The sequence below is a fragment of the Lynx canadensis genome, chromosome A1, assembly GCF_007474595.2.
Source record: "Lynx canadensis isolate LIC74 chromosome A1, mLynCan4.pri.v2, whole genome shotgun sequence".
Lineage (NCBI taxonomy): Eukaryota > Metazoa > Chordata > Mammalia > Carnivora > Felidae > Lynx > Lynx canadensis.
The window spans coordinates 189,343,618-189,366,929 of NC_044303.2; the positions used below are offsets into that span (position 1 = coordinate 189,343,618).

At 36.0% G+C, this 23,312-nt stretch overlaps 1 protein-coding gene across 2 annotated transcripts in view; it reads left to right on the forward strand.

Moving 5' to 3' along the window:
• Positions 1–22,052, forward strand: part of RNF145 (ring finger protein 145) — a 58,840-nt gene extending 36,788 nt beyond the window's left edge. For both annotated transcript variants that reach the window (XM_030328356.1, XM_030328355.1), the window contains exons 5-11: positions 8–243; positions 2,962–3,137; positions 6,453–6,593; positions 9,423–9,605; positions 16,807–16,954; positions 17,841–18,197; positions 20,435–22,052. In XM_030328356.1, coding sequence (XP_030184216.1) covers positions 8–243; positions 2,962–3,137; positions 6,453–6,593; positions 9,423–9,605; positions 16,807–16,954; positions 17,841–18,197; positions 20,435–20,821 — 1,628 coding nt within the window. In that variant the 3' untranslated portion in view covers positions 20,822–22,052. The remainder of the gene's footprint in view (positions 1–7; positions 244–2,961; positions 3,138–6,452; positions 6,594–9,422; positions 9,606–16,806; positions 16,955–17,840; positions 18,198–20,434) is intronic.
• Positions 22,053–23,312: the final 1,260 nt, after the last annotated feature.

Genomic DNA, 23,312 nt, shown 5'->3' on the forward strand with positions numbered 1-23,312 from the left:
ATTTTAGGTCAGTTGGTGGTGTGTACTTTATGTTCCTGTGTCATGAAAACGAAGCAGATTTGGCTGTTTTCAGCTCACATGCTTCCTCTGCTAGCACGACTCTGCCTTGTTCCTCTGGAGACCATTGTTATCATCAACAAATTTGCTATGATTTTTACTGGATTGGAAGTTCTCTATTTTCTTGGGTCTAATCTTTTAGTACCTTATAACCTTGCTAAGTCTGCATACAGAGAATTGGTTCAGGTAAGACTGACACCACACACAGGTAGATAAAATTCTGCATAAATACTAGTTATATTAAAGGTTTAGCTCCTTGTTATTTCAGTCATGGTTATGGTAACATTCTGTTGGACAGTTTTTAAATAGCAACCTAATTAGGAACATGTAAGATTTTTTATTATGAAGTGTTGTATAGAGAGGCAGTAAAGGGATTCTGTGGAAGCAGAGTGTCTGGGTTTTTACTCTGGCACTGTTGTTTACTAGCTGTGTAACCTGGGGATAGTCACTTAAGTTGGTTTATCCATAAAATGGAGCTAATAATAACAGTTGTACCTAACTCATAGGGTTGCTCTGATATTTAAGTGAGTTTGGTGCCAGGCAGACATTATTCTGTATGTGTTGAGTATTATAACAAAGACCAAAGTAATACAGAATTGAAAATCTAGGGGTCAAATCCTGGTTTTTCTCCTGGTTATAGTCCTGTGCCTACAGTTATTTCCCCCTATGTTTGCTTAATTTATGTAAACTGAGAAGTTAAGTTGTTTATACTATGATGGATTTTGCTTAGATATACTGATGTTGCCAACATGATGTGCTTCTGCCTTATCCTACTTTTTTTAACCTTTGCTCTAAAACAGATTATTCCCAGACAGAAACAATAGATATTTATCTATTTCCATTTGCCTTAATTGATAAGTTTCAGTATATAAAATAGATACTAAAACTGACATTGATATATAAAAACAAAATGTTAAAATGGACATTCTTTACTACCTTTCGACTGTGTGTATGTGACCTTAAGGTACAGGATGCTCTCAGATTGACCAAACTGAAACTACTAAGTGAAGTGGGTTTTGTTGTTGTCGTCGTTGTTGTTGTTGTTGTTGTAGCCCCAGGGACAGATTTCCCGGAAAAATTTCCCTCTACTCTTGGCTTTAGCCTGATTCTGCCTTCATTGTTCATCTTATGTAATGATTAACTTGGGCAGTTTTCCTAAAAGTAGGTCTTTCAGAGAAGAGGAAGTTATTTTCACACTCCGTGAAGAGCTATTTCATGAGGAAGCATTGTACTTCCATTCAGAGTAAGAATGACTAGTGTTTTTCTTTGAATTCAGTCTTGTGGAGCTATCCTAGTTTGTAGGAAAACAGTAGGCAGTAAACATTAATTGGATGCTGTTTTATCATCATAAGGACAGAGCCCTCATTTTTCAATGTCATGTTTACCTTCTTGGTTGCCATAAGATTCATGCATCACTAGATGTTGTAGTTGAAAATAAATTATAGGTTATAAAATTCACAACCTGGAAAGAATTGGATAGGCAAGAAATGGAAACTATCAGGCTTTTTAGTCATGTTTCTTGAATGGAAAGGAGGAAAAATACTCTCTACCTCTCAATGATCATTTGCTGCTAATAATTATTTTGCACGTAGTTGGACAATTTGCTTTTTCTTTAAATATTTTCTAGTAGGGGAAAAATAGAAGTTAATCTTGACTAGATTTTAGAAAAAGCATTTGAGTTACAAATGGAATTTACCATTTTTTTTATTACTAAAAGTATTTTTTATAATTTTTAAAAGAATGTTTATTGTTGAGAGAGAGAAAAAGACAGAGTGTGACAGGGGGAGGGGCAGAGAAAGCGAGACACAGAATCTAAAGCAAGCTCCAGGGTCTGAGCTGTCAGCCTCAGAGAGGCTGTGAACTGTGAGATCATGACCTGAGCTGAAGTTGGATCCTTAACCGATTGAGCCACCTAGGTGCCTCCAGGTGAAAATAATTTAAATTTAGAATAACTTGCAAGTCAGTGTATTTTAACTTAATGCTTAAAAGATCTTTATCTATCTAGAGATAGGTATTAATTAGAAATCAGAATAACTTGAAGTCAGTGTATTTTAAGATGTTTGTAGTTTATTGAAGCATTCTGGTATCACACTGAGAGTTTCAGCAAGACCATTTGGCTCTGTAGGTTATAGTTTATAGCCTGGCTTGGAGAACCCTGTTGTGTTACCAGGGTCTGGTCCCTGGCATAGTAACTCTAGAAACTTGGTTACATTGTGCTCTTCGGCTGAATCAGATTATGAAAATTGATTCTTCCTAATCAAAGCTAATTTACTTATTAGTAGATTAATAAACTTTTTTTACATGTACCTTTTTTCTTGGTGTTAAGGCACTTGGCAAACCAAATAAATTGAGAAATGTTGTTTGAAAAATGCATAGGAGGAACAAGGGGAATTGATTTATCTGGGGAAAAAAAGACTTGCTAACTGTCTTCTCTCTCCAGTAAACTCCAGTGATTATTCTGTCTTCATCAAACTGTTTCACCTATAAAATTTCCTGACTAAATCCTGAAAAAGTCTTCCTTTCATATTGCCTGTTTTTCTAGCCACTCAAGCACTATTGTATCATTTAAGGTAGTCCTGATTGATCATTATGATTTACAGATGAGTCAGTTTACAACCTGCCTTTGATGTAATTTTACTCTGAAAGTGACTTTACTCTGAACCATAAGAGGAATTTATGGTGGTCATTTGATGAGTGTGTGTCATGTTAACAATAATGAAAACTCAGTGAATTTTTAAAAATGTGGTACTTAGTGACTGTATAGAGAAAACTTTAAAGGAATTTATCTGAAACAACCTTACAGTGAAAAAAAGTTATTTTATTTTTCTCCGTATTACTCTTTTATGTTTAAATGTGTTTGTTGAAGTGATACAAGATGTTTTCCTATCTTATTTTCTTACTCAGGTAGTAGAGGTATATGGCCTTCTAGCCTTGGGAATGTCCCTGTGGAATCAACTCGTAGTCCCTGTACTTTTCATGGTTTTCTGGCTCGTCTTATTTGCTCTTCAGATTTACTCCTATTTCAGTACTCGAGATCAGCCTGCATCACGTGAGAGGCTTCTTTTCCTTTTCCTGACAAGGTAATTAATGAGAACATGTGATACTGTACATAACCTTAGGAAGAGAAAACGTTGATCTAGGAGTAGTAAGTTTTGCAAATTAACTTTTCCCACTTATATTAGAATACCCCATATTTAATTGAGATAGGATTTTCATTCAGTGGATGCCTATGTCTGGCAGTGCAGGGAAGGTGCTAATGTAATAATGGTATATTTGGTTTCGTCAAATGATTTGTGAAAAGGTACATAGCAAATTTTAAAAATATTTTTTCAGAGGCCCCTGGTTGGCTCAGTTGGTTAAGTGTCTGACTTCAGCTCAGGTCATGATCTCACAGTTCGTGAGTTTGAGGCCTGCAACGGACTCTGTGCTGACAGCTCAGAGCCTGGAGCCTGCTTCTGATTCTGTGTCTCCCTCTCCCTCTCTCTCTCTGCCCCTCCCCCGTTGGTACTCAGTCTCTCTCTCTCTCTCTCTCTCTCTCAAAAATAAACATTTAAAAATATAATAAATAAAAATATTTTTTCAATTTCAAGGTAAATTATCGGTTGGGTAAATAAAACATATGTTACTAAAAGTAATTATCATTTACTCAGTATTTAATATATGCCAACCACACTACTAAACACTTTTCTTCACACTTAATCTTTACAGCAACGCTGAGAGATAGGTGCCTGTATTATCATTATCATTTTAATAGCTCAGGAGACTGTGCCAAGAGTAACTTGCCCCAGGTGACACTGGTAAAAAAAACAAAAACAGTGCTGATCTCAAATCCCATCTGAGTTCAAACCCTATGACTTCCTCTTGCACTATGCCATATTATTTCATTTTTAAGTTTTTTTATTTTGAGAAAGCAAGAAAGTACAAGTGAGGGAGGGACAGAGAGAGGGAGAGAGGGAGAGAGAGAGAGAATCTGCACATCAGCACAGAGCTCAACATGGGGCTCAAACCCACGAACCATGAGATCATGACCTGAACCAAAGCCGGATGCTTAACTGACTGAGCCACCCAGGCACCCCTATGCCATGTTATTTTTAATGTTTTGCTTCATTATTCAGATACAGTTAAATAATTGGTGAAATAAGTATATCCTAATACTTTTCTATTTGCCCCAAAGGAATTCTAAGACTTAGTTTTTAAGATTTAGATTTTTTAAAAAAATGGTCTTAAGTCATCAGAGTCCTTTTTCTACTAAAGTATCTTTTTTGTGAGCTTATGCTAGATCTGTATTTGTTATTTTTCCACTCTTGAATTTGAATCTCAGGCCCCCAGTCTAGCACATGGGTTTGTGTGTGTGTGTCTGTGTACACACACACACCCACACAGACACACACAGACACACACACACACACACACACACACACACACACACACACTATCTTCATTCCCTGGTACATAAAGGCAAGACTGAAACTCTGTCCTTCAGGAAAGTACATATAAGCAGATCAAAGGGTTTTTTGGTATTTTTATTTAATTTGGTTTTTTAATTTACATCCAAGTTAGCATATAGTACAACAATGATTTCAGGAGTAGATTCCTTAATGCCCCTTACTCATTTAGCCCATCCCACCTCCCGCAACCCTTCCAGCAACCCTGTTTGTTCTCTATATTTGAGTCTCTTATGTTTTGTCCCCCTCCCTGTTTTTATGTTATTTTTGCTTCCCTTTCCTTATGTCCATCTGTTTTGTAGCTTAAAGTCCTCATGTGAATGAAGTCAGATGATATTTGTCTTTCTCTGACTTAATTCACCTAGCATAATACCTTCTAGTTCCATCCACGTAGTTGGAAATGGCAAGATTTCATTCTTTTTGATTGCTGAGTAATACTCTGTTGTATATATATACCACATCTTCTTTATCCATTCGTCCATTGGTGGACATTTGGTCTCTTTCCATACTTTGGCTCTTGTTGATAGTGTAAGCAAATAAAAATTTTAAATTTTTCATTAATAGAGCCATTGTTTCTTGGCCAACCAAATGATGGAGCACTGTGCACTAAGTGGTGTAGGGAAAATGTTACACAGAATTAAATATCAATAAAAATGTCATAGGACATATCTATTTTAGTAAATAAGTAGAATAAATTTATTGGCACTGAGTCTGATTTTGTACTTTATTTATTTATTTATTTTTAAATGTTTATTTTTGAGAGAGCATGAGGAAGGGAGGGAGGGGCAGAGAAAGAGAGGGAGACACAGAATCTGAAGCAGGCTCCAGTCTCTGGAGCCCCATGTAGGTCTCGAACCCACAAACTGGGAGATCCTGACCTGAGCCGAAGTCAGACGCTTAACCAACTGAGCCACCCAGGTGCCCCTGATTTTGTACTTTCTGAAAATAACAGCTTTAATTGATAATTAGCTTCTATAAACATGCAATAAATTGATACCAAATACATTTTGATAGCCAACTCATTATTAATGAAGTTTCACTGCTATTGGTATTTATGTAATTACTGTGGAAGTTTTATGCAGAATTTTAAGATGATCCAAAAAGTAATTCAATTTAAGGAGAAAAGAAATAGAATTCTGTGGTTAGGATAATAACTTAAGCATGGGACTGGGATTGGTTGTGTTTTAAACCAGATTATTATCCATTAGAAAACACAATCAAATGAAGTGTAGCATGGTGTAATAGGCTTAATAAATCAATAAGCTATGAATGAATTTGGACTTATTTAAAAAGTAAGAAAGTAATAGAGATTTTATTTTTTATTTTTTTATTAAAAAATTTTTGTAATGTTGATTTCTATTTGAGAGAGAGAGAGACAGAGCACAAGTGGGGGAGGGGTAGAAAGACGAGACAGAATCTGAAGCAGGCTTCAGGCTCTGAGCTGTCAGCATAGAGCCCAGTGTGGGGCTTGAACCCATGAACTCCAAGATCATGACCTGAGCTGAAGTTGAACACATAACTGAGCTACCCAGGAGCCCCTAATACTGAGATTTTAGATGACGTTTAGGTGTCTTGCCCAAGTAATTTTTCTATTCCTTTTTTATACATACATACATACATAATTGTATGTTTCTTAAGGTTTGAACAAAATTTTAAGCTCTTACTGCATTTGAAAGAGATGATAGATAAATAAAAATAGACTTGTTTCAGATATGGTTCTATATACTGAATATTTGCCAAAGAGATTTTTAAAAAGTGTAGGTTAGGATAATAATAAGAATGGATTTAAATTATTAGTGGAGTGGTCAGGTGATTTTACCTTAAATTTTGGTTTGGGTGTTTTAATTGATAAGGATCAGAACAAGCTTGGTGGTTATTTGAAGGCTTAAGATGGTTTTATTTCCAGGGGAAAACGTTTATCTATCAATACCCCCACCTCCTCTTTTCTAGTATTGCTGAATGCTGCAGCACTCCTTACTCACTTCTGGGCTTGGTCTTCACGGTTTCTTTTGTTGCCTTGGGTGTTCTGACACTCTGCAAGTTTTACTTGCAAGGTTATCGAGCTTTCATGAATGATCCTGCCATGAATAGGTAAGTTCTTGACTATGAATATCTCTAGAAATTTAAATATTATATATAACTTGAAGAAGTAATGATGAATTTCAGAGGAAATGATATTTTGAAGGTTTTTTTTTTTTTTTTTGAATGGTTGAAACTATTTGGATTAAAAATACTATGAAAAATATAACTGAATTTCCATATGTAAAAGATGGATTTTTATTGTTTGTACTTATCAGTATATACTGGACACTTTCCTAGAGTTAAGAGATTAAAAAAAATTTTTTTTAATGTTTATTTATTTTTGAAAGAGAGAGCATGCACGAGCAGGGGAGGGACAAGAGAGAAAGGGAGACACAGAATCCGAAGCAGGTTCCAGGCTTTGAGCTGTCAGCACAGAGCCTGGCATGGAGCTCAAACTCACCAACTTTGAGATCATGACCTGAGCCGAAGTCAGATGCTTAACCGACTGAGCCACCCAGGAGCCCCAGAGTTTAAGAGATTTTTAATAGCTTGTTTTTTTCCATTTGAAGTTAAGTGTAACCATGTTAAAATCAAATTTCTGTATTTGATGCTTGCTTAATTTTTTATGGTTGGACATAAATTTGATACTGATTGAAGTTTCAAAGGATGCATTAATGATAATCCAAGAATAGTTAATCTAGTTGTTATTAAAGCACTAAGATCAGATATTGGGAAACCCTGTTTTTGGAACTTGTCATAATTTCTGTTATCTTAATGTAAGAATTTTTAATGGTTTCATTTATATAAATTTAAAGAATCTTAAAGTCTTTAAATCTTTATAGAATATTTCAGAATTAGTAGATGGTGAGTACCTTGTAAATGGAAGAAATAAATTTTTTTTCTTGGTGTACATTTTAGTTTTTTTATGAGAAAAGAGAAAAGCTTCTACCTTATAACCTTCCTGCCAGTCCCAGCTAACACTTTTGTGATGGAAAAAAGAAGGGGGGGAAGGCAAGAAAGAAAAATAATTCATGTATAAGCTCACCAAATTAATGCCATTCAGAAAATACCAAACGGGAAGTGACAACTCTTCCTTCCCCTGCTTGTCATTTCCTTTCCCCAAAGGTAACAGCTATAGATCATTATTTTAAATTTTCTTATGGGGAAAAATGCATATATATATTTTGTTGTTGTTCATTTCCACATACTGTAAACAGTTCTGCACCTTATTTTTTCTTTTAAATAGTTTTTAGATAATTTGTTTATGTCAACAGAGACATCATTTTTTTGATTAAAGCATAGTATTCTAGGGGCGCCTGGGTGGCGCAGTCGGTTAAGCGTCCGACTTCAGCCAGGTCACGATCTCGCGGTCTCGGAGTTTGAGCCCCGCGTCAGGCTCTGGGCTGATGGCTCAGAGCCTGGAGCCTGTTTCCGATTCTGTGTCTCCCTCTCTCTCTGCCCCTCCCCCGTTCATGCTCTGTCTCTCTCTGTCCCAAAAATAAATAAACGTTGAAAAAAAAAAAAATTAAAAAAAAATTGTGCTATGAGTATCTTTGTCTATGTCTCTCTTTTTTTAACTCTTAATTAGGAAAATTTCAAATTAACAAAGTTGAGAGAATAGTAAAATGAACCTCCATATACTTGTCACCCATCTCCAATAATATGGCCTATCTTCTATCATGCATGCCCTTATCAACTTCACTTACTCTGTCCCCTCCATAACTCCTGGCTGCATTTGTTTGGCACAAATCTCAGATATGATACCATTTTACCCACAAGTATTTCAGTCTCATATGAAAAAACGTAACAACAATAAAATATTCATTCCCAGTAAGAGAAGAATTCCTTGACCTCAAATTCCCAGTTGGTGTTCATATTTTCCTGATCTTTTTTTTAAAACATTTTATTTGCTCAGCTTCAGATCCAAATAAGGCCCATATTGCAGTTGGTTAATATCTTTTAAGTCTCTTTTAATGTTTAGGTCCTTGCTGTCTCTCTGTATTTTTCCCTCTCTCATTTTATTTGTTGAAGACACTAGATTGTTCTACTTAATTTTTCAGAATCTGGATTTTGCCAGTTATATTCCCATGATGTCACATAACATGTTTTGTTATTCACTGTGTTTTCTCTTACATATAAATTTTTTGTAGTACATCCACAGGGTAAATTATTACCAGCAAGATTATTGAGTTAAATTGTGTATATATTTTAAATTTATTAGCAAATTTTTCTCCAGAAAGGTTTTACATGTTTTATGTCAACATTAGTGTTCCCATTTTTTCTCAGATTCCTTGTCAGTGCTTGGGTCATCAGACTTCGAAATATTTGCTAATTTGTGGTTTTGAAAATTGGACTTAATCCTTTGTTCATTTATTTGTAAGAGTTATTTATAAATCAAGTCAATAGGATAAAAAAAGATCTCTAAGGATTTTTGTATATATTTTCCATATGGCAATTGAATTTCAAAAAGTTTGTATTTATGTCTTCTGGTTCTTATGGTCTGCTTAAAGAGACCTTTCCTACTTCAAGATTATGAAGACATTCACCTATGATTTTATCTTTTATAGTCAGGAAAAAGCTCATGATATAAATATGTGTAATTCAGTGGATATCTCAGAATGGTAGAGTGTCTGGCTCATTAGCAAAACCTTTTATTTATCTTAGAAGTTGCTTTTATTCTCATTGTATGCTAAAATAATAATAATTATGTTTTACACATATAGTGAAATATCATGACTATTACATAGTCATTATATTGTTATTACATGTCAGTGTTATATATTATATGTGTTATATCAATGTTATATGTATTAACATTCTGATCAGGATTATTTGCTCATGGAATGAAATGAGATTCTGATTATTGTTTGTTTTTCTAAAAATGTGTGGTTTTTTTAGGGGCATGACAGAAGGAGTTACGCTGTTAATCTTGGCAGTACAGACTGGTCTCATAGAACTACAGGTTGTTCATCGGGCATTCCTGCTCAGTATTATCCTCTTCATTGTTGTAGCTTCTATCCTACAGTCAATGTTAGAGATTGCAGATCCAATTGTTTTGGCGCTGGGAGCATCTAGAGACAAGTAAGAAACTTCCTAAAAATTTTTTGTAATATTCTTTATATATGTAGATTTTTTTGAAGATTTTTTTGAAGATAATGTTTAGAGACAGAACATGGATGAATAATTGGTATTAGCTTAAGGTGATGAGTTTACATTTAAAAATTTTTTTCTATATGTTTAACATTTCTGTTTTTTCCTCTCAAGATGCCTATAGTTAGAAATCACATCAAAGACCATGTAATTAATTACAAGTCAGTGTTTTTCTTCTTCAGAGATATTTAATACTTTTTATATTTGTCCAATTTTAAAATGGAGAGCAGAAAATTCAGTCCAAGAAATATACCAAATAATTTTATTTTGTGTAATGCTAAAGCAGAGAAAGCATTGAGAGAAAGGAGAAAATCATTGGAAAGAGAGAAATAAAGGCTCTCAGGCAGTCGTAAAGATAGCCATTAATGGAATAACTACCTCATCTGATGGCATGTTAGAACCATTGCAACTTATTGAGGTTTTATTTTTTTTTAATGTTTATTACTTTTGAGAGAAAGAGAGAGAGGCAGGCATGAACAAGGGAGGGGCAGAGAGAGGGAGACACAGAATCTGAAGCAGGCTTCAGGCTCTTAGCTGTCAGCACAGAGCCTGACGCGGGGCTCGAACTCACAGACCATGACGCGAGATCATGACGAGCTGAATTTGGACGCTTAACCAACTGAGCCACTCAGGCGCCCCCAACTTAGGTTTTAATGGGACTTTTTGACACCTTCTGGGACCAAGTGAAATTAATAGCTGCATTCATGTTCATGCCATACTATATAGAGGTTTTCTTAAGGAATAAAAGTCAAATTATCATTTAGCTCTTTAAGATACAATTTTAGCTTATTATAGTTTATACAAGGGCATTCTATAAGAACGCTTAAAATTCAGTGTTACTGTTTTTTTCCAGCATCCATTCACACTCTCTTGATTTTTGAAATATCTGAATTTATTGCCGCTTTGATAGTGTTTTATGAGTAAGGGAACAGGTGATCTTTTGGGAGATCGAAATTTGATAGCAGATTTTTAAAACATTCCAAATTAACATTTTGTAGTTCATCAGATTTATCTTTCTATTCCCATATCCCACATTGCTGAACATTCTGAAATTTTTTCTCAAATGGTAGAATAGCTGACAGAATCCATTTTAATTTAAATAAACTTTGATTTGTTTCAGATAACCTTAATCGTTACAGTTCATTATAGTTATTTGAGATTTGGTTTTGAGGGTTGAAGTATCTCAATAGAAGCATTTAAGATGTTGAACTTGGTGCTGAACTCCCTTAAATAGCCACTTAAGTGATTGGGTTGTTTTTTATCTAAGTACAACACTATTTTGTCCTTTCTGGGAGTATCGTTTAGTAGTATTAATTATACTAATTACTTTGGCATATATTAGTAAGACTAATATAATACTATAGAAAGTTTGAAAGAGAAAAAAATATCTGTAATTCCACTGCCATAAGAACCATTAAATCCAGTTCTTGTTTCCTCCAGGATGTTGCACTACCTTTATTTATTACTGACTTCTTCCTCCAAGGTCTCATGCAGAGGAAATTTAGAGGGAAAGGAGCAAAACTGAGAAGTATGAGAAAAATGTAACTTACTAGAACTGACTCAAGAAGAATTTAAAAACCTGGATAGTTCTGTAGCTGTTAAAGAAATGAAGGCAAATGGTAAACAGATGGCAGTACAGGCAAGTTCCAAACTTTGAAGGAACAGATTATCCCTATTTTAAACATGCACTTCCAGACAATAGAAAGAATACTACACAGCTCATTCTGTGTGGCTAGTATAATCCTTGTATTGAAATCAAACAGACAACTTGAGGAAGATAAAGTTTTATTTCACTCATAGTAAGAGGTACTATGAAGCTTTTGTAATACTGGCTCAAGTAGAAACAACTTGAGCATTTGAACAGGGAGCCCCCAAACAGATCTGTGTATGTGGAACTTTGGTATGTGACGGAGGTGGCATATCAGATGAGTGGGGACAGGTGGTAGTCTTCCGTAATTCTGCTGGAAGAAAATGGTTTCTGTTTAGAAAAGGATGGAATGGGTTCCTATCTCACACCATAAACAAAGGATCAACTCTGGAATTTTAAGAGACCTGAAATGTCAAAACAAAAAATTAAAACTCTATATAGGCTAGCATATTTTGGACCTTCAAGTGGGAAACAATCTCTTAAACTGACAGAACTGCTGGGAAAGGGAGACTAGGAGTTGAGAATGACTGTGAAAGCAGAGTGATAAATCTAACTATTAAAATTAACTTTTTAAACCTAAAGTTAACTTTACAAACTACGAGAAGATACTCGAAGTATTTATACTCATCCAAGAATTGATATCAATACACAAACAGCTCAGATGAAGAAGAGAAATAGAAGATGAAATACATCTTTATCTTTAGGTTTTTAGTGAAAGAAGAAACAGGACTATGAAGAGAGGTTCAACCTCTTTACTAATGGGGGAAATGGAAATCAAGACCACATTGAGGTGCTATTTTCAACCTCTGGGATTGGCAAGGAATAAATAAATAAGGAAGGAAGAAGAGAGAGAGAGAAAAAAAATCAGCTGATACCTAGGGTGGAGGAAGGTCTAGATCACAGGGTATCTCTGGTTTCGGGTGGGAGTGTAAAGTGTAATGACTTTGGAAACAGTTTGGTCATTATCTCCTCCTACATGTATACTCAGGACATTCTTGCACATGCTCAGTAAGGACATGTAGAAGAATGTTCATAGCACAATGCATAGTAGCAGACATCTGGAAACAACCCAAATGACATGTTTGGGAACAGGAAAGTGGGTGAGTAAATGTGATAATTGTCACCATGGAATATTAGAAATCTCGTGACACATAAAACAGTAGGAGTGATTCATAACATTATAAAGTTAAAAAGTAAGTCCAAAAAGATGACAGTATAGAATGTTATTTTTATGTTAAAAACAAAAAATTCTAAATCTCCTCTTTAGGAATACATACAGATTAAAACTCTAAAAAGGGAAGCAAGCAAGAGAGTAAAGAACACTTTCATTGTATGGAGTGAGGCAGGATATGGAAAAGGCAGGCCTTCCATATGGTTAAATGGGGGTTATTGTCCAGGCTCTCACTTTTGTATGGGGAGATGGGTTCGTGAAGGCTTGCTACAATATTTAAGAGAGCTAATTAGGTTACTAACTCAGTAAAGAGAGGGACACCCACAGACCAATGGCAATAGTGCATTCTGAATCAGGGATTATGATTAATTCAGTGTGCTGGGTTAAGATTAAAAAAGGAAATGAAACGTGTCTTAATTCTCAAATTAGAGAAACAAGAGATAATATTGATAATTCATGAAACATTGCTTCTCTCTGTCATTAAAGAAAATAATTATTAGGGGAAGAATCCTCACATGTCTTTGGAGTTGCTTAGACTAGAGGTAATTTTCAGTGTTTAACTTAAAAAGGTGTCTCAATTTTAGCCATAGAGATATTTGTTAACCTTTATCTATAAATTTTACTCCAGGTCTTAACAAGGAATTTTAGGATGATGGTCTACTTATTCTAATTACGTAGTAGATATTCAAATGACAAACTTTTTAAAAAAATGGATTGGGGTGTTTATAAGGTATATTTTATTGTATAGTGCTTAACCTGGGTTGTTTTTTTTATTAATTTTTTAAAATGTTTTTAAGCTTTATTTATTTTTGAGAGAGAGAGAGTGGGCATGAGTGGGGGAAGAGCAAAGGGAGGAAGATACAGAATCCGAATCAGGCTCCAGGCTCTGAGCTGTCAGCACAGAGCCTGACGTGGGGCTTGAACTCATGAACTGTGAGATCATGATCTGAGGCGAAGTCTGACACTCAACCGACTGAGCCTCCCAGGCACCTGTTACTGGGATGAGGTTTCAGTGTCATTTTCTGCTATTCTTTTTATATTTTATCTTAAATTAGATTTTAAAAAAATTTTTTTTAAGTTTATTTATATATTTGAGAGAGAGCATGAGTGGGGGAGGGGCAGAGAGAGAATCCCAAGCAGGCTCCACACTGCCAGCACAGAGCCCTTCATGGGGCTCAAACTCAAGAAACCGTGAGATCATGACCTGAGCCAAAACCAAGAGTCAGACACTTAACCAATTGAGACACTCAGGCGCCCTTTAAATTAGATTTTTACTGAATTTTTACTGCTTAAATAGATGTGTATATTTGTTTCTGTATATAATATACACACCTGTATTTGTGTTTATGTATATATATTTTTGTGTTTGTGTGTATACACACTTATGCCAAAATTAGACATAAATTGTAACTCTTGGCATAATGTTGTATATACTTCTCAGTGTATGTGTATAAATATATGGTTGTGTATATGTAAATATATACCTATTTTATATAAATGTATTACAGCTTGATTTTGAAAAATATATTTAAAGTTTTAAGGTAAATTACCCTATTTAAAGAAAATTTATAATTTATCATCTAATATAGTATAACTACTGTTACACTAATCCCTTCCTGCCTGCCTTTCTTTAAAAAAACTAAAATTGTTGTGCATCTCAAAGCAGAACTACTGACAAGTTTGTCTCTTAACTTCAGAAAGTAGAAGTGCTTGCAAGAAAAGGTGTAAAACAGTTCCAAAGTGCCTGTCTTTAATTTTTATCATAATAATTCACTTCTCTGAATTACTAATTACAAGTAGTCCCACACAGTTTAGCATTTAGCTTTGTGTGTGGTTATTTTTCCTTCCCACCTATATTATAGTTAAAGGTAGAATGGGTGATTTATGTTACTTTTTTTTTTTGTCTCCTTGAGACTCTACATTGATTTTAGATCACAGATGCTGATTTTTAATTAAAACAGTTTAATTTTTTTGTAGCCATGAGCTTTAAACTATTTTGGTTGAAATCTACATTTCCTCATAATGAACTTAAATAAGTGTTCATGTTTTATAGGAAATCATTAACAATTGTTAAGTCTTGATATTCACTTTACATAGATTGTAATGGAGTTTTGTGTTTAAGAGAGAGGAAAAGACAGAGGGTTCACACTGTCTTTCTAGATTTGTAATTACTATGTTAAAAAATTAACTTTGGCCTTTATTTACCCAGGAAATGGAAACAGCTGATAAATATATATATATATTTTAATCCCTTGTGGTGGCCCTCTATCATCTATTTACTTGGAAATTGGGTATATAAAGTAAATAGTTCTATAAGTAAACTTGCAGAGGAGTGGAAATCACACCTTTTTTTCCTGTTGCATGAAAATTTTCCAAAGTTCTGCTTCAGGCACTCGGGGAAAGTTTTTGTTTATGTATCTTCTACAACTTGGTATATAATCTGTCTTAAATTGGGATGTATTTAAGGGATGATTTATTAGAATATTGTGATGTATGAAGAGATACACAAAAAGAAAAGTTATGTTCCTTCTCCTTTTACCATAATTACATGGCCTCTGGTGTATGTATTCCACTACTGATGAGTAGGGTTAAAGTGGAGTCAGAAACTGAAATCTAAGAAGCCTCTTAATTTGTTGGTGTCTTAAAAGCACAAGGTTATACTATATTTCAAAAGTGTGTGTGTGTGTGTGTGTGTGTGTGTACACACAACATATGTGTACACATACTGAACTATATATGAAGTATATATATGTAAACACTAACCTATATATATATATGTACTTTATATATATTTATGTATACTTTATACCTATATAGTAACTATTCCCCCATGAGATAACCATAACTTTTATCCTGCTTATAGGGCTTTGCATTTGAGTGGATAGATAAGTAGGTAAAAAAATAAAAGGTAATGAAAATAATTTGAAAAATATCAGGCAAAAATAAATGTTCTAGTTTTATTTGGCACTTACTTCATATAAGCCTTTGTGCCTAAAAACTGAGCCATGTGAAGGAAGAGTTCTTGTTCTTTTTTTCAAGGAGTTTAAATTTGGGTGATAAGACATTTTTCTGGGTATGTACATATATATTATTTAGATAATATAAAATAAACATAAACGTTTAGCTATATGATATATAAATATCTGTATAATTGAAACAATACTACAGTTTATTTTTTTTTAATTTTTTTATGTTTATTTATCTTTGAGAGTGAGAGAGAGCACAAGTGGGGCAGAGAGAGAGAGACACAGAATCTGAAGCAGGCTCCAGGCTCTGAGCTGTCAACACAGAGCCTGACTTGGGGCTCAAACTCGCAAACTGAGATCATGACCTGAGCCAAAGTAGGACGCTTAACCAACTGAGCCATCCATCCAGGTGCCCCGAAACAATACTACAGTTTAGTGATTGGCCTGTACCAGTGTTAAGGATTCTGAGAGGATTGGTGATTCCTGGAGAAAGGATTCACATTACCTGTCTGTGTGCATGTATTTGTTCAGCTTGAGCTAGCCTAAAGGGTTTAGAACAAAAGAGAGTGGGACAGAGGCATTTCTGGTGGAATGAAAGAATGTTTGTATTTTTCTTAGAATACAGTTAATGAACCATCTTTGCTTATAGTGAGGAAGAGATGTTGACAAGTTTAGACCAAGAAATTGGGAGTAGAGGAGCTCAAAAGCCAGGCTAGGAAGTTTAGAACAGGTTTTGGCAATATTACCCTAGCAGAGCTGTAGGAAGATTAGGCAGGCCATGTCCAGGATAGATTAGGCACCAGGAGAGGAAGACCGGCTAGTAGGTCCTACATATAACACAGTGGTTCATAGTTTTTCACCCCCAAGCCTGACAGATGTGAGGATTAATAATATAGCTGTTCACTGGAGCACCATTCCTCTTAGTAATATTGTACTCACAGTAGCAGAGATTTTCGTCATGGCGCAGTGGGTGGAGAAGATGTCTCATGACTTAAAACCACAAATTACTCTTGAAATTGCTAAGGCTTAATGCTACAAAAGCCTAAAATCACTTTGGAATTGGTAGGAATGAGAATGGAACTGAAAGCTAACCATTAGGGAAAAAACAAAAAAAGAAAAAAAATTGATGGCACTTGGCAATTGACTGTGGAGAGAAGAGGTGAGTCGGGGGCTCTGAAATACCAAGCCTATGACACTTGCCCTGAAATTTAGCACAGTGACGGGCATGGACAAGGATGCTCAGTAAACTGGGAAATGTAAGCACAGCCCAAAGACCTATCAGTTGCTAATGTGATCGTTGTGCTCCTGGGTGACAGGTACTTTAAAGAAATACTTTTCTTTCTCTAGGAGTTTATGGAAACACTTCCGTGCGGTGAGCCTTTGTTTATTTTTACTAGTGTTCCCTGCTTATATGGCTTACATGATTTGCCAGTTTTTCCACATGGATTTTTGGTTGCTTATCATTATTTCCAGCAGCATTCTCACCTCTCTTCAGGTAAGCCTAGGAGTAACTAACTTTCTGCAATAACTGATTTTATTTTCCTTCTTGAAAAGAAATTAAACTTCTTCAGGATTAATGATTAGAAGTAGCCTGTTTAGGCGATCACTTCCCAACTTATTTGTCAGAAAATATTACACTGATTTCAGCATAGGAGTTAGATGGTAGGTTATTAAAATACCAGACCTGTCTATGTCACTGTATTTTTATTACCAAGGTAATTAAACTTTGCTGGTTTTGTAAATGATACACAACTATCATGTAAAGCTTAAATTAATAAGGAACTCTAAAATATTAAAAGATTTTATAACTTGTTTGGAGCACATTTTTAAAGTAAATACCTACTCAGAAATATCTTTTGTTTCATGGTATATATAAATATATGACATACGTGTGTATCACGCATGTATATATACAACTGATAATACTGCCCTGGAAATGAAAACCTTGTTGTAGTTTGAAGGTGGCTCTTTGCTGCTAGATCAGTAAAAAGTAACAAAATATAGCACTGGCAACACAGATTTATTCATTGTTCCCCGTAGGGGTAAAGGTTCTTTGAAAGTTGAGGAACATGTATGACTACAGAATTAGGACAATTTAGATGGAACTTTAATAGGTTTTGATGATCTGGGGAATAAATGGAAAGGATGAGTCAGAAACTAATCAGAATCATTTTTAAGAAAGTTATATCTCAAGGTGTGGCTTTCTGATAGCGAATGCCTGGATTACTGAGAGCACCCACATTTTAATGACACCACTGTCTCTAGGTATTAAATATGGCACCCTAAAAGTATTTAGGAATGTTGTTATTGCTTAAAGTCTATGCAAAGCCTTTATTAGTGGTAATATTCTGTTTTAAAATAATGTGATTTTTTTTTTCCAGGTTTTGGGAACACTTTTTATTTATGTCTTATTTATGGTTGAGGAATTCAGAAAAGAGCCAGTGGAAAACATGGATGATGTCATCTACTATGTGAATGGCACTTACCGCCTCTTGGAGTTTCTTGTGGCCCTCTGTGTGGTGGCCTATGGTGTCTCAGAGACCATCTTCGGAGAGTGGACCGTAATGGGCTCAATGATCATCTTCATCCATTCCTATTATAATGTGTGGCTTCGGGCACAGCTGGGGTGGAAGAGCTTCCTTCTCCGCAGGGATGCTGTGAATAAGATTAAATCATTACCTATTGCTACAAAAGAGCAGCTGGAAAAACACAATGATATTTGTGCCATCTGTTACCAGGTAACTTGCACAGTAAGAATCCATTTGGGTGGGTCATACAATGTATCTCCTGGGACTTTAACCATATTAACCAAGTTTAAGTTAAATTTCTAGGCAGAATTATTTCCTGGGTTTAAAAAAAAAAAAAAAAAGGTTTCAAAGATTATTAAAGACCTGATAGACTATTTCCGTTTTATTTCTAAACTAAGTTTTTAATTTAGTCCAAGTTCTAATTTATTGTTATTTTCAACATTGCTCACCCATAAATAAAGGAAAAACAGGTCAGGTGTATTTTATATTTACTCCTGAATACACACACACACACACACACACACACACACACACACGCACACACAGATATATGTACTATCAAGTATATACTATCAGGAGTCAGCAACTTCTGAAAAGTGGTGTGCCAAGATTCTGACTCTTTTCCTTCTGGTATTTCCAGGGTGGGGAAGAAGTATTCATTTACTTAACATAGTTGGAGAGAGTGCGTGTTTACCTGTGGGTTGATGGATATCTGAGATGGAGATAGCCTGTGTGTATGGACGTGGGGTAGAGGCAACCAATTGGTATGGCACTGTAGTCGGCCTTCCTGGCATCTTTGGCATGTGTGCCACGAATAGCTGATGATTGCCCTCTATTAAAACTGAAAGATAGTATGTAAAGGAGTTTGGAAATGTCACAACAAAAAAATAGGCCTAGAGTTTAGTCCCCAATAACCTGTGCAAGGGGGCGGTTGAGTAGCAGCTTTTATAGCTTAACTGTACTGTCAGAAATTGTTCCTTTAAAACTGCTCTTAAAGAGCGTGTGCTAGGGGAATAAAACTATAGATGGTGTCACTGAGTATGAAAGAATGTTCTTTCTCCAAGGCTGCTCTACGGTTTAATGGGGTGTGTGTATCTGTGTGTTTAAGACTATCTAGTACAAGAATTTTGTCTAAGAATAAAATGCAACTACCACTTTTTTATTGTTACTAGAACATACCTTGGGTACTCACAGAATAATGTTTTCCAGGTTGATTTTTGCATTTGGGGGAACTAAGGAGTATTGTAGGTTCCCCCCAAGTGAAGTGGTCCTGGTCTTAGTTCTGGTTCCTTTGTGTTTGGTAGCCCTGTTGTATGCAGGACAAAGCATGTCAAAGACCCGTACATCAGCTTTAGCAGCCCATACCTAAATGTTCCATCTCTGGGATTTAAGAGTCCTCTTTTTGTATTTCCTGTTGTCACATCACTTTTTTGAGGTGCTAGAACTACCTGCTGATATCACACAGAAAATGAAAGTCAAATTGCTTAACTTCCCAGCTGGCTGCTTTTCCTTGGATGGCTTTCTGCTTAAAAGTTGACTCCCAGGTGTTACCAGTTTTTGGCAAGGAATTTATGTGACAACTACAACTCCTTATTTTGAGACTTCAAACAAAATTAATGGTTGTGTCACCAAATGTATATGTTTACAATTGAAGCATCATGTCCTCAGCCTTCTCTCTTTAAATATTTCTTCTGCCAGGAATATTAATGCAAAATACACCACTTCTTTCTTATTGCAGTAGTTATCAAACTTGAGTGTGCATAAAAGTCACATGGGTGGCTCGCTGTAATTACAGATTTGTGAATGCCATCTTCAGATATCCCAATTCAGTAGAACTGGGGTGGCCCAGGAATGTGCATGGTTAACAAGCACTCTGGTGCTTGTGATGAAAGTTGAGAAATGCTGGTTTATACGGACCTTACCTTGAAGACTGCGTTACATTGTCCCTAATGAAATTGCCACTTCCTTGCCAATACCCTGGTGTTATGTGGCTGACTTTGTCTCCTTGCCGTAATTTCATCATGGAATAATCTGTCCAGCTGTGTTGAAGCATTACTGTGGAAAGTCCTGCCTTCATCAGATTTTCTCAGGTTCTACTTACACTCATGCTGTGCTGGGGGAGACCCAGTAATCACACTGCAATAGTTGTGTGATGCTCATGTTTCATACTGAGGCAGAAGCCAGTTAAGTTAGTTTCCTTCTCATTTTTGGTTTTTACTTTCTTTTTTATTTACTTAGGTAGTGGTTCTTGCATTTTGGTATAAAGGGGTCTCTGATGGCAGGAGGATTATTATTATAATCTAAAATGAGTTTTATTCTAAGATCTGTGTTACAAATTTTATATGGGGAACTTGTGGGAAAGAAATGATGAAACTAGAACTTTTGGGATTAGCAGCAACGATTTTAGATAATAGACATTTATGAGATACCTTTCCTCCTGCTTCTAGGACATGAAATCTGCTGTGATCACACCTTGCAGTCATTTCTTCCATGCAGGATGTCTCAAGAAATGGCTGTATGTCCAGGAGACCTGCCCTCTGTGCCACTGCCACCTCAAAAACTCCTCCCAGCTTGCAGGGTTAGGAACGGAGCTGGTTCCACAACCTCATGCTGGAGCTGAGCAACACATCATGCTTCAGGAAGGTACTGAACCTCCAAATCAAGAGCATCCTCCAGGGACTGGGATGCAGGAAGGTTCTAGGGACAATAACGAATGCATTGTCACACGATCAGATAGCCAGGAAGGGACTTGTGATCCTAAGGAATATCGTGTTAGTGCAGAAGATGAAGTATGTCCTGTTGAGGTCAGCCCAGAAGAAAAGAAGCAGAAGTAATGCTTTGATACTCTGGAGAAGTTAACTCACTATGAAATTCGCACTCAGATTTGAGAAATGAATGTATAAGATGATGAGGCAGGAGACTTGACATTCCAAGAATCTGACCCAGGAAGTACTCTCAGTGGAGACTGCTGGCTTTCATCCCCTTGACATTGTGGGAGAAATTTTGCAATGTATGCTAATCAAAATGTATTTCTGTATCCTATGCTGATATAGAAGTTTGCCAACAAAATTCAGCCTTAGCAGCTTCAGAAATTGCCCCTGACTTGGAAGGGATAAATAAAATCACATTTGAGTGCTTGAAAGGGGCTAAAGAAAGAAGGATAAAGAGCATCAGGACAGCGTGGGAAGAAGCAGGCCGAAGCAGAACAGACCTCTCACTCTCTATGGAACAGGATCATTCTTGTTACAAAGTATGAGTAGTGACCAGCCCTTGTCACCAACCCCTTTCCCTTAGTTAATTGGGACTCAGTCAGGTGATAATTGAGTTTTGTACAGCACTGAAATGAAATCAAAGATGTAGGAGCATTGATTGTATTCAAAGATTGAAGCACGCTCATACTTCGTATGTGCTTTAGGGGGTGGGTGGGCACTTGGGCCTTGCGGGTGCATTCATGTAATCTGAGACTCTTGAACTTTATGATGGAGTCTCCAATATTTTGATGTATATGAAACTTTTGTTAATATATTGTATACTGTGTTGGCTGTGTGAAGTAAACTAAAACTCTAATGAACACTTTGGGGTCCACGTTCGTGTAGGAGACCAAAGTGGGAAGGGCTTTAGGGCACTGATAGAGGCCCTTAAGTGTACTTTTCAATGCTGTGTAATGTTTAATTCTTGCAACTGAATCAAAACAGTGTTAAATTATGGCAATATTTGCACTTTGGGAATGAGTACATAACTGTATGATCACACTCTGCAAATGCCACTTTTAAAGCTGTTAATAGACTTTGCACCTTTTCTTTGACAAGGATGTGTCATATTTAAATTTTTACATTCATCATGGCTACAGGTAGAACTGGGGAGGGGGGAATGTAATTTTTTATGGGAATTTTGATATGAAAAGAAACTAGTCATTTATTTATACAATAGGCTTGGCTCAAAAAGTGTTTTTCAGACTCGATATTCCTAATGTGGGATGTGACTTTATTTTATTTTTAGTAGCAAATTTGGATGTAGACTGACAGACATAGCTGAATGTCTTAATAAATTTAAATTTGAAGATAACTGTGTTTTGTTCCTGTGATGGTTATTACTGTGAAGTTCTTGAAATCGTGTTCTTGGGAGGTTTTTGTTTTTATCCAACCAGATTTCTTTTTTTTTTTTTTTTTAATATTTATTTATTTTTGAAAGAGGGACAGTACATGTGTCAGGAACAGCAGAAAAAGGGAGAGAGAATCTTTAAGCAGGCTCCACGTTATCAGCACAGAGCCCGACACAGGGCTCAATCTCAGAAACCGTGAGATCATGACCTGGGTTGAAATTATGAGTCAGAAGCTTAACCTACTGAGCTACCCAGGTACCCTGTCCAATCAGGTTTCTTATATCTTGATCCCTGTCAAAAATGCCCTGCAGGTGGCAAAACTTTTTGATTGGAAATGACCAGCTCTTTGAAATCTTCTACACTGGTGGAATCAAACCTAGCTTTGCATCAGAATATTTGGGGAGCTTTTTAAAAAAAGTACGTATTTCATGGATAGGACTAGAGGGTATTAACGCTAAGTGAAATCAGTCAGACTGAGAAAGACAAATGCCATATGATTTCACTTACATGTGGAATCTAAAAAACAAAACATGAGTAAGCATACAGAAAGAATCAGACCTATAAAGTCACAGAACTGATGGTTCCCAGACAGGAAGGGAATGGGGGAGGGGCAAAATGGGTGGAGGGGAGTGGGAGGCACACACTTCCAGTTAGGAAATGAATGAGTCACAGGGACGAAAGGTATAGCAGAGGGTATATAGTCCATGGCATTGTGATAGCACTGTGTTGTGACAGATGGTAGCTACACTTGTGAGTGTAGCATAACATAAGAGATGTCTAATCACTGGCACACACCTGAAACTAACATAACATTGTCAACTATACTCCCCCAATTTTTTTCTTTAAAGAAAATTTTAAATTTTTATTTATTTTTTAAATTTATATCCAAGTTAGCATATAGTGCAACAATGATTTCAAGAGTATATTCCTTAATGCCCCTTACCCATTTAGCCCATCCCCCCTCCCACAACCCCTCCAGTAACCCTCTGTTTGTTCTCCATATTTAAGAGTCTCTTAGGTTTTGTCCCCCCCCTTGTTTTTATATTATTTTTGCTTCCCTTCCCTTATGTCCATCTGTTTTGTATCTTAAAGTCCTCATATGAATGAAGTCAGATGATGTTTGTCTTTCTCTGACTTATTTCAGTTAGCATAATACCCTCTAGTTCCATCCATGTAGTTGCAAATGGCAAGATTTCATTCTTTTTGATCGCCGAGTGATACTC